Source organism: Microcaecilia unicolor, chromosome 3 (assembly GCF_901765095.1).
Source record: "Microcaecilia unicolor chromosome 3, aMicUni1.1, whole genome shotgun sequence".
Lineage (NCBI taxonomy): Eukaryota > Metazoa > Chordata > Amphibia > Gymnophiona > Siphonopidae > Microcaecilia > Microcaecilia unicolor.
In genome coordinates this window covers 442,988,976-443,005,709 of record NC_044033.1, presented here as the reverse complement: position 1 = coordinate 443,005,709, position 16,734 = coordinate 442,988,976, and the positions used below count along the sequence as shown (strand labels likewise).

The window sequence follows — 16,734 nt, the reverse complement described above, 5'->3', positions numbered from 1 at the left end:
CTCGAATGCATAGTAACATGTTCTATAACTTGACATCTGAGCATATCTACTGTGTGACCTTTGTTAATGCAATGTTGCACTAGCGGAGCACCTATGTTTCTTGCCGTGATTCTAGATCTGTGTTCGGTCATGCGTGCATTGAGTGACCTGCTGGATTTACCTATATAAATTTTGTCACAAGGGCACCGAATACTGTACACAATGTGTGTCGTCTGACAAGTGGTATAACTGTGTAATTTGTGAATATGGTTCTTATGGCAAAAGCTATCTGATTCAGTGGTTAGCTCGCAGGTTTTACAACTCTTTTTGTTGCATTTGTAATGACCATATTTAATCGACTGCCTGACTTCATTCGTCACTGGTAACATTGCAGGGCTTAAAATTTCCTTTAAATTCTTTGCCCGGGAAAAAGCTGTCCTGACTCCCAGCTCTTTAAAAAGGGGATGTGTACGCATGATGTCCCAATGTTGTTTGATAATCTTTGTTATATTCCTGGGATAAGCAGCATGAAATCTATTTTACCTGATTGCCAGGTACTTGTGGCCTGGATTGGCCACTGTTAGAAACAGGATACTGGGCTTGATGGACCTTCGATCTGTCCCAGTATAGCATATGTTCTTATGGATTGGCCACTGTTAGAAACAGGATACTGGGCTTTATGTCCAAGAACAGGGATGTTTGTATACTTATGAGGGACAAATAACTTGCCCAAGATAGCATTAGTGGGATTTTATCCCTGGTATCTCTAGGGATTCAGCCTGCTACGCTATTAGGCTACTCCTACTTCTAGAAGCCAAAAGGTACAGAAAAAAATTAAAATTGGATTTAGGAATAACATTCGTGAGCAGGTAAAGAATTTTCTGATGGGAGGTATCAGGGATCATAGCCAGTGTCACCACTGTTTCCTCTAAGCTGAACGGGTGTCCTCCAACTGCATTGCTACCAGTAGGAGGTAGTGTTGTGTTTTCAATCTCTAGGGACAGGCAGGTTCCCTTGAGTCTGTAGAACTTGCCTGTCCTTCACTATTGAAAGTGTGATAGTGAACCAGCATCCCCCCACCCCCACTGGCAGGACTGTAGATGAAGGACTCCCACTCAGCTTGGAGGGAACAGTGAATGGCACATATGTCAGCTGGAATAAGGTGACAAATATTTTTCCACAGGGGTCTGAACTGGACATTTGTTATTTAACATTTTCATCAGTGTTCAGGAGAAAAGACGACTGAGGGGAGATATGATACAGGTTTATAAAATAATGAGTGGAGTGGGGCAGACGTGAATCATTTATTTACTCTTTCCAAAAATAGTAGGACTAGGGGACATGCGATAAAGCTACAAAGTAGTAAATTTAATACGAATCGGAGAAAATGTTTCTTCACTCAACGTGTAATTAAACTCTGGAATTTATTGCCAGAGAATGTGGTAAAGGCGGTTAGCTTAGCGGGGTTTAAAAAAAGGTCTGGATGGCTTCCTAAAAGAAAAGTCCATAGACCATTATTAAATTGACTTGGGAAAATTCACTGCTGTTTCTGGGATAAGCAGCATAAAATGTATCGAACATTTTGTGGTGTTTTGAACTTTTTCGCCAGGTGTTTGTGACCTGGATTGGCCACTGTTTGAAACAGGATGCTGGGCTTGATGGACCTTTGGTCTGTCCCAGTGTGGCAATACTTATTTATTTATGTACTTATGTAAGAAGGAACAAACAGTTATACTACTTTTGCTGTGGATACCACAAAACTGTTGCATAGTAAACATATAATTAAATTCACTGATTTTGCAAAGAAACAAAAGTACATTAGGCAAATAGGCAGATGACATTGAACATGGACACCTAAAGGGTAATGCATTTGAAGCACAAGAACAGGCAGGTACAATATACTTTTAAATGTAACATTATTTGCTAACACAAATTGGGAAACTGACTTGGGTATTATTTGATAGTAAACAGGGAATGAGTGTGCAAAGCCATATATCATGAAATACATTGGCAGAGGGTGAAAACAAAGAACAAAGATGTCAGGGCTTTCAAAAATCAGCAATTATACTTCGGTAAGGTTCCTCAGAACAAATTTGGAATACAAGATTTAGGTTTGGGCACCCATCCCCCCAAATGCTAGAAAAGTTACAAAGAAATGCCATCAGCTTTGTAAAAGGGACACAGAAGTTTACAAAAGCTGGGAAAATATCCAAGTTGGAGTTAATAATTACATTAGAAAAAGCCATTTGAGGTCTGACATAGTTACACTATAGTAATGTATCGATGAAACCTACATGAATCTCACTGGTGATTGTTCTTTTAGCTCCTAAGCAGTGGCATAGCCAAGGGTGGGTCCGGGTGGGCCCAGGCCCATCCACTTTGGGCTCAGGCCCACCCAGTAGCAACATACCTATGATGTGGCTGGCAGGGATCCCCAAGCCCCACTAGCCGAAAACTCCCATCAACTGTCCTGCCTGCATACCTTTTAAGTAGCTGATCTTAGCCTGCAGTGAGCAGCGACTGATACATACTGCTTGCACTGGCCCCACAGCCTTCCCTCTGATGTATTCCCACCTATGCAGAAACAGGAGGTTGCATCAGAGGGAAGGCTGTGGGGCCAACATGAGCAGTGTGTATTAGCTGCTGCTCGCTGCCGGTGAAAATCTGTTATTTACAAGGTATGCAGGGGAGGGGGATATTTGAGAGACCATATGGCATGCAGGTGAGCGAGGGAGAGACCAAATCACTTGTTGGACAAGGCTGAGTTCTTCTGCCCACCCATCTTGGGCCCAAGCCCACCCAAAATTGGGTGTCTGGCTACGCCCCTGCTCCTAAGGCAACAAACAAAACCAGGGGACATCCTCTTAAGGAAAATTAGATTTTACAGTCTCCATAGACAGGGATTTTATACCTCAAGAAAGATGAAATTGTGGGACATTTTTCCAATGCGGGAGGTCCTAGCAACAACACTAAACATCTTCAAACATATATTGGGCATGTTTTTAGATGAATAAGATATTGATGGATATGAAAGGTGCTACTGCAGAGATTTTAAATGATCACCATGGCTCCCTTTTACTAAAGCTTAGCATGCACTAACAGAATTAGTGTGTGCTAAATGCTAGGAAGCCCAAAGGTATAAAATGGGCTTCTTGGCATTTAGAGTGCACTAACGGAATTTGCGCATACTAAGTTTTAGTAAAAGGGCCCCCATATTTGAGATTGGGAAGACATGTTTTCTTTTTTCTTTTCCTTCCCCAGAATACCACATGGAGATGGTAGTTAGGTAATTTTGAAGAAGCTTCAACTGTATGGCCTTTCATCTTTAATTTCAACCAATTGTATAACTTTGTAGCAATTTTGTCTTAAGTCTGAAGATTTTGAAAGTCTGTAGAATTCCTATAACTGTTTACGCATTCTTTTCATTAGGAGTCAGTGACCTGAAAGCCCTCGTTATGAAGAAAGATCTGGTTTTCGTGGTGACTCTAATTAGCCTTGCCTTCCTGTCATTGTTCCGATCTGGATATCCTCAACATATTGCAGAGGAATCTTGTTCTGTTCAGATTCTTGTCCCAGGCCTCAAAGGTATGAGAACATGAACAAGATCTATTTAATTTTTACCCATCTGTGGATAGTCCCTCTATACATTTCCGTGTATGACACCATAGCTATAGAATAAGGAATCTAACTGTATATTATTATACTACTTTGCTAAATGCAGCCTTGGTCATTACTTAAAGGAGCTGTCTTCACATTAGTAATTGATTGCTACAAGGGCAATAGTCCATCCTCAAGGGTCTTTTCTATGCAGTGTCATCCTCTACAAGGAGCATCTTACTAAATGTAGCAAAACTTAATTGGCCACAGTGGAGTAAAGTCAGTCTTAGATCTTAAAGAAACCATAGTGACACAGGAGTGACCATTGACAACTACTCAGAACTACAAAGAGTATTTTCTGGCAAGGAGTCACTGAATATCTAATTATGGCTGCTGTCAAGAAAATTAGTTTGGGCAGGGTCAGGGAGGGGGAGAGGTAAGAATCTTGAATAAACTAGAAACTGTATTTGGGAGGGGTGCACTAAAATAATACTCATTTTTATGGTGCCATTAGACATATGCAGCATTTTACAGTGTGTGATAAGAAACAAGATCAAGACCCCCAAAGACCCCCTCTTACCTGAAACATGTGCAGTCCTGTTTAGGGAGAGCTACTGCAGTAATAGCAGGTTTGACCCTCCAGAAAGGGGTGAAACAAAGCAGGTCTAGAGACCTGGGAACAGGAAGCAGCCAAAAGAAAGGTAAAAGCCTTATAGGAGATGCTGTGCTACAGCTTTGTCTATCTGCTAGTGGGACCATCAATTTCTCTAACAACTCAGGACAAGGGTGGGGCTGGAAACTAGTCACAGCCAGGCAAATACTGTGTCAATGGGCCCTGGAAAAGAGAGGGCAGATTTCAGCCACATCATAAACGCCTAGCTCTAGAGCTGTGGGATCAGAGTGGCAGTCCTAAGCTTCATACTCAGAAAGAAAGAGGAGGGCAGAATGCAAAGTGGGAGTTTTTATTTGATAGCCCAGCTTGCTCTAAAAATCGAATTCTTAGCCTTTATTTGGTTCCCACACCCCTTTAACTGATCAATGAAACCCTTGTGTCCCCTTCCACATGTCTACTAGAGACTACTGATAGCTACATGTTTTGCTGTTAGCTGCTAACCATGCTAACTGCATGTCATTAAAATTACAGTAGTACACAATTCTACTACCAAAGAAGTCACACTTAAAGCTATAATGCTACATAAATTGTACATAATGCTGTTAATGTACTCATGTGAATGTTAAGCAAAATTTTCAGCCTGAGGAATTTACCCAGCTATCTATTACCTGAGCAAATTCCTCTTAATAACTTCCTTTGCTTTGTCTAGCAAGTTTCAATAAGTTGCCTCAGATTTCAAGACTCTTCTCTGCATATTATTTAACCTCTTCCTGCATCTCTTGGAGGTACGGGCACACCTGGTTGCCCTGGGATTTGTATATGGAGTATTACCACGATTTAGGTTTCTGCCAGGTACTTGTGACCTGGCTTGACCACTGTTTGGAAACAGAATACTGGGCTAGATGGACCATCGGTCTGACCCAGTATGGCTATTCTTATATTCTTATGGTTAAGAACACCTGCTTTAGATATCCCTTTGAGTTTAAAGTCTACAGCAGCCCAGGGAATGGATACTGTCTCAAGGAAGGGCAATGGGGAAAAGCATTACTTTGCAGATAAATCTTTGGTGAGGGTATGCTTGGAAAGAAATGAGAAGACAAAGGTTCAGTAATAATGGTATCCTTGTTTACTAGCTAATGGTACTGGCAGGTTCTGTATTCCTTTTGGTGGGCAATTTTAATTAAAAAAAAAACAATCTGCAAGAAATGAATCGAAGCTTAATTAGATGAGAGAGAAAATGAAAAAAAAAAAACCCTCATATTACAAGGCTCAGAAGAAGTATGCCCTAAATGAACTATTTTGGAAACCAGAAAATGACGTGTAAAGTTTAAGTTGCTTGGATGATGTTACTTGGAGACAAACGGTAGAAGAATTCAAAAACACATGGATGAACACAAAGGGTTCCTATATGGAAAGAGAATGGAATCAAAAGGTCCCTAATAAGGCAAAAACATGTAATAAATTCAGATGACATTCAGATTTGTGTCCCAATAAAGAAAGAAAGTGAAGAAATATTATTAGATGTGACGGGGTGTATAGCCAACATCAAGGTCTAGATGAATAACAACAAGTAAAAGGGGGCCTTTTACGAAGCCACGGCAAAATCTGGGCTTAGTGCCTGCTAATGCAGGACTTTCCCATACGCTAAGCCTATATTTACTGTGGCAGTATATTATGGATTTTTCTAATTTGTTTTTTGCAGGTTCCATGCTAATTTTTCCATTAGTACTTGGAATTTGAAAAACAATTAGCATGGGAGCACATACCGCCTCCTATTTAGAATGTGCTACATACTCTTTTATTAAGTCTGTGTTATCCAGTTAGTGCATGCTAGCTGGATAATGCTTCCACGCCCATTCCCTGCTCAGGACATGCCCCCTCCTGAAAATATAAAAAAAACATTAGAGTATGTGTGATTAGTGCATGCTGACAAACAAATTACTGCAAAACAATTTAGCACTTTTTTATGGTAAGCCTTTTTTTTTTTGCATTAAGTGCGTGTTAGCACCTAATGTGGTTTAGTAAAAGGGAAAGGGAAATGGGACCAGATATACTGCCTTTCTGTGGTATTTTGCAACTACATTCAAAGCAGTTTACATATATACAGGTACTTATTTTGTACCTGGGGTAATGGAGGGTTAAGTGACTTGCCCACAGTCACAAGGAGCTGCAGAGGGAATTGAACCCAGTTCCCCAGGATCAAACTCCACTGCGCTAACCACTAGACTACTCCTCCACTCCTCCAAAGTTAATTATACAAGTTGAAAAGTACACATGTACTGTGTAGCACAATGGGGTGTGTCCCTTATCTCCATTCACAGCGGCAGGCAGGTCTGTGTGGGGGACGCAGTACAGAACAGACATGCATTTATTTATTTATTTAGTTAGTTAGTAAATTGATATCCCATTAATCCACAGAGTTTGCCCATAGCAATTTACATAACAAGAAAAGATTGGATGCCGGTTCTTCATACTGCATTTAACAAAGCATACATAACAATACATTGAAATATTTAGAAAATCAAAAGGCAAAAGCAAGCTAATAAAGCAGGATTGTAAACCTCAGGGACAAATGTTATCAAATGGGATTTGTAGTATGGAGTGTTGCCACGATTTGGGTTTCTGCCAGATACTTGTGACCTGGCTTGGCCACTGTTTGGAAAACAGGATACTGGGCTAGATGGGCGACCCAGCATGGGTACTCTTATGCTCTTATGTTCAAATGCCTGGATAAAGCAGAAGGCCTTCAGTTTCCTGATGACTCCACGTGTTTCAAAACATTGGGCCCATTGATAAAATAGACCTGTTATAGGATCTACAGAGGGGTAACCCCTTGAGTGAAGAGGTGCACAACATGATCATTTCAGAGGCCTACATAGCAAAGTGTGTCTCACTAGAATGGCAGTGCCTGTGTGGAATGGGGGGAAAGGTATATGGAGGAGGGGTGTGATGATTGATGGTATACAATATATCAGGTGTGTTCAAATGAATTTTATGGTGTATTTGTGTCTGTGGAATGTATAGGAGGTATGTGTAGGAGATGTCTAGAGCATGCAGGAGAGATGTAAGGGGTAGAAACTGAGATGTGTCAGGGGATAGGGGAGGGTGGTATAAGATTTGGAAATGTGGAGAAGTGTGTGTGGGATTGTTTGGAGACTTAGGAGTCTGTGGTGGAGTATATGTATCTGACAGTTTTGGGGGTGTATGTTGAGGAGATGCCAGAGTGGGTATACAGTATATGTCGGGTATGTCTGTGTGTGTGTGTGTGGGGGGGGGGGGGTGTCTATGAGTGTGTGGATATTCTTTTTTCTGCCCTCTCCCTTGCTTTCTCCTCTGCTCCCTTATATTTGCTCCCTCTCTTTCCCACTTTTCCCCTACCCTATGCTCTCACTTCATCTCCACCTCCTTTCTTCCTTGCCCTTATTCCCTCTTCCCCTTGTACGCATTATCACTCTCTCACCTTCCCCTTCCTCACTACATATACTCCCTCTTCCCCTTTCCCTCTCTCCCTTGCATACTCCTCCCTCTCTCTTATCCTTTCTTCTCCTTCCTCTTGCACTCACTGTCTTTTGCTTCCCTGCCCCTTGCAACTCACTCCCTCTGCTTCGCACTTTTCCCCTGCCCCTTGCACTTACACCCTCTGCTTCCCACTTCTCTCCTCTACTTGCAATTCCCCACCTTCTCCTCTTTCTTCCTCCACTATCGGTTGTGCTTAACTCCTTCTCCTTTTCCCTCTCCCTTATTTCCCCTTCTCTCAAATGAACTGACTCCTACCATCCCCTCCTACTCCTTCATTCTTCTCTTCTCCCTCTTTACTCTCCTCTATGCACTCTTTCCCTCTCCCCAAAATTTCCTATTAGTTTGTTCAGGTCTGAGTAGCTCCATCACCGTTGATAGGGGTTAGGTCTTAATTACATAGTTCTCCTCCATGAAAGACTTTAACCCCCCCCACTTTTACAAAGCCAAGCTAGCAGCTGCTGGTGCGGTAATACAAATGCAGCCTATTCAAAGTGAATGAGCTATGTCAGCATTACTGCAAGGCAGCTGCTAGCGCAGCTTTGTAAAATGGGGGGGGGGGGGGGGGTTAAAGCCTTTCATGGAGGAGAACTATGTAATTAAGATAATCCATTCTCTCATTATGATAAGAATGGATCATTGTAAGTTGCAGTTGATAGGCATAGCAAAGAACCACTTGCATTGCCTGCTTTAAATGTGGCTATGCAAATTATTTTGGGTGCTGGATACAGGGAGAGAATGACTTCTGTCCTGGCTACCAGTAAAGTAAAGAAATCAGTGTAAATCCTGAATTTAACATTTAACTCTATCTCTAGAGGTAGAAACTTAACAGCCAAGAGCATTAAAAAGGATAGTAGCAAGACTCAACTTTGTCCTAAAAGAAAGCTATTTTCTTCTGTTCTTTGGCTGCTGGAGAGGTAGCAGTGCTACTGACCTGAACTAGGTGTTAATTAAGGTGTGAGGAAGTAGAGTAGTTACAAAGATTACTAAGGGCAATCTGATTACTGAGTTAGCTTCAAAGGATCTGTTTGAAGCAGTCCCCTTAGAATCAAAACTATATAGAGAGGAAAGGTCTCTCTTAACTTTATTTCTGAGAAGCTCTGAGAGAAGAGGACATTTCTCTGGTGAGTGAACATTATTTTGCTCTATGTTTTGGTAACTTAAAGATTGGGGTTTAAAAAAGGAATTGTAGGTTACTGATAGGCAGAATTAAAAAACAAAAGCAAATTTTATTAACTAGTCTCCATACCCTTTTCACATAGTTTTAAAACTTGAATTTTCTGACACAGTATTAACAGACAGCCTGTAGAAGGCACAGCAGGGTCTAGTTCAGTCTTAATTCCCACCCCCTCCCCAGCTCCCACCCACCCCTAGCACAACTGTTCATTTATAGTCATTATTCTAATTAAGATAACAAGAGAAGTGTTTTCATTATTGTTTTAATTACAATTAATTCGTTTCTGAGAAGCAAACACTAAATAAATTACACATTATAGCATATAATCTTAAGACTCTTTTATTCATAGTACCTTAAGAAGTTTTAATTAAACAATTGTATAATACTAAGATGTAGACAGCAGTCCAGCAGCGAGAGGAGTGCTATCCAGTCTTTCGCATTGAGTGCCACATCTATGATTATCTCCCAGTTGGTGAGAGGTTATATGTGTGTTCTTGATGCAAAGAGCTCCTAGCTCTCAGAGAATTAGTCCGTTCTCTTGAGGCTAGAGTATTAGACTTGGAGGAGTTAAGGGACACAGAAAGGTACATAGAGGAGGCCTACCAAGATGTTGTAGAGAAGTCCCATCTCTAGTCTGGTAGCCACTATGCTGCCTTGAAGGAGAGTGGTTTCCTAAAAGGAGAGCATCACCCTGGTGAAGTTGGAAGTAATCTTGCACCGAGGATGTGTCTCCAGAAGCCTCTGCCCAGGAGGGAAGGGTTAGAACGTGTCACGTCTGTGGCCGTGACCACCCTCAGACTTACCTTATTTCTGGGGGTCAGCTTCTAAGCTGGCTTCTGCCTATCCTTTCTGGAGTAGTTTTCCTTCTGTGTGCTGGCTGCTTCCAGCATGGCTTTAATTACTCCACTCTACTGCACCTGGCGGTGCTGCCTGAGTTAGCTCTACCTCTGTCTCCAGCCTGGCTCTGTTTGTTCCTCAGTGCTGCACCTAGGTATTCTAAGTCTCTCTATGTTCTGTGTGCGCTCTGCCTGCTCCTTGGTTTGTGCTCCTCTCACCCGCTGGTGGCCAGGGCCAGTGGCTGCCATAGTTTGTCTTGCTGTTCCTACCCATTCCAGACTTTACCCCAGTCCGGGCTGGTTCTTCCAGGCTGCTGGACTTGTCTCTCTTGTTTGTGCCTGGACAGCCTCCGTAGTTGCTTACTGATGGCTGCAGCTGCTCCTCAGGTGTTGAAGGACTTTATTAATCACTTAGAGACTGCAGCCTTGGCCTTTGCCTCGTCTAAGGTCCCAGGTATGTTAGAGTGCTATGTGTACTGCTACCTTGTCCAGTTCAGTGTGAGTTTCTAGCTTGTTACTAGTAGCTTGGGCATAGCTTTTATTGTTGGCTTGTGTACAGCTTTACTAGTTCTCCTGTGTGTTGTGTTGTGTGAGTTCCTAGTGTGTGACTAGTTAGCTTGGGCATAGCTTTGCTTGTTAGCTTGTGTACAGCTTCACTAGTTCTCCTATGTTTTGCTTAGTGTGAGTTTCTAGCTTGTGACTAGTTAGCTTGGGCATAGCTTTCTTGTTAGCTTGTGTACAGCGTTACTAGTTTTCTTGTGTTTAGCTTTCTGGTTTTCCCGTGTGTGTTTTCCTTTGCTTCTGGAGCTTCAGCCCTAGTCCTGTCCGCTGCCAGTACTCCTTGCTACTGGAGCTCCAGCCATAGTCTTGCTACTTGACCTGACCATTGCCTGAATCTGGCTACTCTCTGCCTGCTACCTGACCCGACTACTGCCTGTACCCAGATATTCTCTGCTTGCTGCTTGACCTGACCATTGCCTGAATCTGACTACTCTCTGCCTGTACCCCGATACTTGCTGCCTGCTGCCTGACCCGACTACTGCCTGAACCCGGATATTCTCTGCCTGTGGACAGACCTGACTATTGCCTGTGGACATTCCCTGCCTGTCTGCCTTGCTTTCGCCTAGGTGCGTGGGGGCACTTCTGTATCCTGATTCCTGTTGTTCCTGCTTGCTAATTCCAGTTCTGGTTTTCCTGTAAGCCCTGTCGGCTGCCCGAACCTGAGGGCTCTACCCTCGGGGAACGGTGGCTAAGCGTAGGTGAAGCCTAGGTCCAGTGTGTTCCTGTCCAGCGGGTTCTGGTCCCGTGTGTTCCGGTCCAGTGGGCTCCACTCCAGTGTGTACCAGTCCAGTGCGCATCCGTCTGGTGCATTCCAGTCCTGTGTATTCCAGTGCAGAACTCCAGTCCGGGGTTCCAGTCCAGCCTTGCCTCGTCTCTGCTTTGAAGGTGACCTTGCCTGCCACTGCCGCTCCACAATAGTGGTCCAAGGGCTCACAAACCCAGTGCTTCCAGGGAAGAAGCCTGACAGAACGGCTGTTGTAGTTGGTGATTCGATTATTAGGCATGTAGATAGCTGGGTGGTTAGTGGACGTGAGGATCGCTTGGTTTACCCACTGCGGTAAAAGGGGGCCTCAGCATGCGTCAAAAATATGCGCTGATGCTAGTGCAGGCCTCCTTTAACCACAGCTTAGTAAAAGGGCCCCTTAGAAAGAAAGTAAAGAGATGGCTTTCTTCATAGCTCTTTAGGTAAGAATAAGAGGGGAAAGCTGCTGGGTAAATAGTGTAGAAGTTGAGAAGGGGGGAATGGAAAGGGAAAGAATGGGGATGATTGACCTATGATAGGGGTTTTCAACATGGGGATATTCACATCTTTTATGTTTTATGATTTGTAGATGTTTGTATGCGGATTTATGGAGATATTTTAAATTAGGATTGTATGTTTATGAGCTAATTCACGGAGAGCACAAATGTTTCAGTGAGAAGTAAATGTAAATAAATAAAAAAACAAAATGAAAATATTTTAACAAATGATCATAGCCATACAAATAGGTGTTGCTACATTAGCTGTTTATAGATAACTATTGCACACTTATCCATTAAAGTGCTGGTATTCTGGATATTTATGTACTCAAGTGGTGCATAAATGTGGGCGCCCAGTTACAGAATTGCCCTTCACATGTTTATTAGCCGTGAGCAGACTGGAGGGAAGAAACCTACAAGGAAGATCACCATGTGAGACAAAGAGCAGATTGACAGAGAGGAGAGTATGCATTAGGGCTTGCATGGAAGTGAGACAGTGAGAAATGGTAAAAAGCATTTTTCTCCTTTAGTTAAAATTAGACATTTGGGGGTGAATTCTATATATGGTGCCAAAAAAATTAGTTCTGAAAAAGCACTATTCGAGAAACCACACTTAAAGTAAGGCATGGTTTATAGAATAGCGCATATGCCTGGGGATTGCGGCTAACTTTAGGCACAACCATTTGCGCCATCTGAAACATGGTGTAAATGTACACACCTAAATTAGGTGCATATCGCTCTCATTCTATAATAACACATGTAAATGTTAGGAATGCCCCCATTTCACACATGACCTTCCCAATTTCTGCGCCCCCTTTTTGTCCTCACATGTAAAATTTAGGTGCGGATCCCACACCTAAATTACATGCATATATTACAATTAAATCTGAGTGTCAATAATTGGTTGCTAACAAGCCAATTATCAGTGCTAATTATCTCATTATTCAATTAAATTGCACGCACAAGTTTTAGCGACTTTTATAGAATTCGGGGGGTTTGGGGCCCAAGCAATGTCAGGGCTAGGGTGAGATAAGGTTAAAAGAGAGAGAGAGAAGCTAGCAGCAGATAAACCTCCCTATTTACTAAGCTGCACTGGTGGCTGCTGCTCAGCAATGCCGACACAGCCTATTCACTTTGAATGGGCTGTGCCAGCATTACTGCACTGCCAGCCACTAGTGCAGCTTAGTAAAGAGGGGGGAAAGTGTGCAGGAAAGGTGAGTTTTCATTGTGACTATATGATTATATAGAGTCTAGGTGTCATTGTTGATGATACTTTGAAATCCTCTGCTCAGTGTGCAGCAGCACCTAAGAAAGCAAATAGAACATTAGGTATTAATAGGAAAGGAATGGAAAGCAAAAATGAGAATGTTATAATCAGGGGCGTATCTGCGTGGGGCCTCAGGGGCCTGGGCCCCCGCAGATTTCGCCCTGGCCCCCCCCTACCGCTGCCAACCCTCCCCCTCCGTTGCTCGCCTACCTTCGCTGGCGGGGGACCCCAACCCCCGCCAGCCGAGGTCCGCGTCCTCCTGCCGCTGCCGGCTGCCTTTGGTCCTTTAATTCTTCCATTGAAGCTGGCGCCGACGAAAGTTTCTTTTGAGTCTGACGTCGCTGCACGTTGTACGTGCAGGACGTCAGACTCAGAAATTGTTTCTGAGTCTGACGTCCTGCACGTACAACGTGCAACGTGCAGCGACGTCAGATTCAAAAGAAACTTTTTCGTCGGCGGCGGCGCCAGCTTCAATGGAAAAATGAAAGGACCAAAGGCAGCCGGCAGCGGCAGGAGGACGCGGACCTCGGCTGGCGGGGGTTGGGGTCCCCCGCCAGCGAAGGTAGGCGAGCAACGGAGGGGGAGGGTTGGCAATGGCAGCGGCTGGGGGGAGGGGGATCGGCAATGGCGGCGGCGGCGGGGGGGGGGGGGGCTATAATGTGCCCCCTCACTCTGGCCCTGGCCCCCCCTACCGCCGCAGGTCAGATACGCCCCTGGTTATAATGCCTTTGTATTGCTCCATGGTGTGACCGCACCTCGAATACTGTGTGCAGTTCTGGTCACCACATCTCAAAAAAGATATAGTGGAATTAGAAAAGGTACAGAGAAGAGCAATGAAAATAATAAAGGAGATGGGATGGCTATAGGAGAGATATGATAGAGGCCTATAAAATAATGAGTGGAATGGAATGAGTGGACGTGAATTGCTTGTTTGCTCTTTCCAAAAATACTAGGACTAGGGGCTACACAATGAAGCTAAGTAGTAAATTTAAAACAAATAAGAGAAAATATTTCTTCATTCAACGTGTAATTAAACTCTGTAATTCATTGTTAGAGAATATGGTAAAAGCAGATAGCTTAGCAGGGTTCAAAAAAGGTTTGGATAACTTCCTAAAAGAAAATCCCATAAGCCATTATTATGATGGACTTGGATAAAATCCACTGCTTATTTCTAGGGTAAGCAGCATAAAATCTATTTTACTGTTTTGGGATCTTGCCAGGCACTTGTGACTTGGGCTGGCCACTGTTGAAAACAGGATACTGGGCTTGATGGACCTTCGAACTGTCCCAGTATGGCAACACTTATGTTTTTATGTACAGTTCTCTGGCATTTCTGTATTTAGACTTATTTTTGTTATTTTATTTTTGTTACATTTGTACCCCGCGCTTTCCCACTCATGGCAGGCTCAATGCGGCTTACATGGGGCAATGGAGGGTTAAGTGACTTACCCAGAGTCACAAGGAGCTGGTACAGAGAGTGAATGAATACTGCTACTATCCATAAAACTACTGGCCCTACCTGTGACCCATCTGTCCCCCCCCCCAAAAAAAATAAATGCCCCACTTAAGTGCTACTGGTTATATACCTGGATGCTTATTGCCATTGTACAGCACTACATATAAGTCCCTTCACTAAAAAACTTACTATCTAAGTGGGTACCTGAGATAATCAGACATAAATGGGGTAATTCTATAAAGTAGGCACTAACATATGTGCACCGGTTATGTGTATAAATGTTTAGAATTCTAGAATTATATACACATACATATCAGATAAGCACACAAACATGTCATAAGAGCCTATATGCTATTCTGTAAATATGATTTAAAGAGACCACGTATCACTTGTGTGGGGATTAAATCACTCAACAATTTCCATATTATCCCAAACACTATATATCAGATCATTTTTACACATAATCCATATTCTCACAGTGTATTCATAATGTTCATTTATAGATCCATATTATTGAGTAAACGGGGATCTTCAGAATTTTCAACAATATAAACCATCCAGAGAACCATATTTCAGATATAGCGAAGGTGCTGTTCTCCTCGTCATTGATCAATCCGCTTTTCTCCAAATTTTTCATTTTTTTCAAATTTTCAAATATTTCTCCTTAAATAGTATTCTTCTTGGATATATTTAATCTTCAAAATAACTGATATAGTATAACTTAGCTTTTAAGCAGCTTTAAGCAGCAGTGCTTCTCCCGACTCAAACCTCTGCCGACATGGCCAAGTTTCGAAGTTCTTCCTCAGGGAAGAGGTTTGCATCTCAGTGCTTGCTTCTACATATAAACAAAATGGTCTTTATTGAACATTTCTCAAAACAGTATCACAAAATACAGCACTCCAGAACAAGTAAGTCATAACATAACTGATCGGCAAGATCTAAATATCCAGAAGTACCAGTGCACTACGAATGCTGGCCCCTCCCACGGCCAAATGCCTTGGATTTGGCCAGGTTTGAGATGGCCGGTTCCAGTTTCCATTATCGCTGAAATACAAAGTCGGCCATCTCAAACCCGGCGATCTATGGCATTTGGCCGGCCCCAACTGTATTATTTTTCGATAATGCGGTTCCGGACAGCTCTTTGCGGCTCTGCCAAAATAGATGGCTGGCCATCTATTTGGCCAGCGCCATTCGATTATGCCCCTCAATATCTGTCACATATAATATATTTGCATAAGAACCAGCTCTATGGGTGCCAGTAGGTGCTGGGTACCAGAGCCTTAGCGAGTTATGAGCAGGTGGTGCAACCACGCAGGGAAGTACGGATGTCAAAATTGTGCCCCGTCCTTTGCCTACCCCCACTTGGCTGCAATGCAGTGGGTGGGATACAGACACTAGAAGCATGTGACACAGGGCATGTTTCCTGCTTGGGATGCTTCTTCTTCTTCTACTTATCATTTCTAAAGCACTACCAGACGTATGCAGCGCTGTACACTTGAACATGAAGAGACAGTCCTTGCTCTACAGAGCTTACAATCTAATTAGGACAGACAAACAGGACAAACAAGAGAGCCACATTGAGCCTGCAAATAGGTGGGAAAATGTGGGATACAAATGCAATAAATAAATAAATAAATAAATAAATAAATAAATAAATAAATAAATAAGGGAATATTAAAGTGAGAATGATAAAATATGGGTTCTGAACAAGTGAATAAGGGTTAGGAGTTAAAAGCAACATCAAACAGGTAGGCCTTTAGCCCGGATTTGAAGGTGGCCAGGGATGGAGCTAGACGTAACGGTTCAGGAAGCCCATTCCAGGCATAAGGTGCGGCGAGACAAAAGGAACGGAGTCTGGAGTTAGCAGTGGAGGAGAAGGGTGCAATTAGGAGAGATTTGCCTAGTGAACGGAGTTCCTGGGAAGGAGTGTAGGGAGAGATGAGGGTGGAGAGGTAGTGAGGGGCTGCAGAGTGAATGCACTTATAAGTCAATGAGAGGAGCTTGAATTTTATACGGAAACGGATAGGGAGCCAGTGAAGTGACTTCAGGAGAGAGCTGATATGGGCATAACGACTTTGGTGAAATATTAGTCGTGCAGCAGAATTTTGAAGAGGAGAGAGGTGACTGAGTGGAAGACCTGTGAGAAGCAAGTTGCAGTAATCTAAGCGAGAGGTGATGAGAGTGTGGATGAGGGTTCTGAGATAAGAGAGATTTACCCAGTGAACGGAGTTCCCGGGGAGAGATGAGAGTGGAAAGGTACTGAGGAGCTGCAGAGTTAATGCACTTATAGGTCAATAAGAGGAGTTTGAACTGTATGCAGAAATGGATAGAAAGTCAGTGAAGTGACTTGAGGAGAGGGCTAAAATGAGCATAACGACACTGGCGGAATATTAGTCGTGCAGCAGAATTTTGAACAGATTAAAGAGGTAATTCGCTCATTACCTCTCACCTTGACTACTGCAACCTACTCCTCACTGGCCTCCCACTTAACCA

General features: G+C 43.1%; 1 protein-coding gene across 9 annotated transcripts in view; it reads left to right on the top strand.

Annotated features, from left to right (window-relative positions):
* COLEC11 (collectin subfamily member 11) overlaps positions 1-16,734 on the top strand; it is a 61,795-nt gene that overhangs the window by 24,182 nt on the left and 20,879 nt on the right. For all 9 annotated transcript variants that reach the window (XM_030198917.1, XM_030198912.1, XM_030198915.1 and 6 more), the window contains one exon: positions 3,409-3,564. In XM_030198917.1, the coding sequence (XP_030054777.1) occupies positions 3,435-3,564 (130 nt within the window). In that variant the 5' untranslated portion in view covers positions 3,409-3,434. The remainder of the gene's footprint in view (positions 1-3,408; positions 3,565-16,734) is intronic.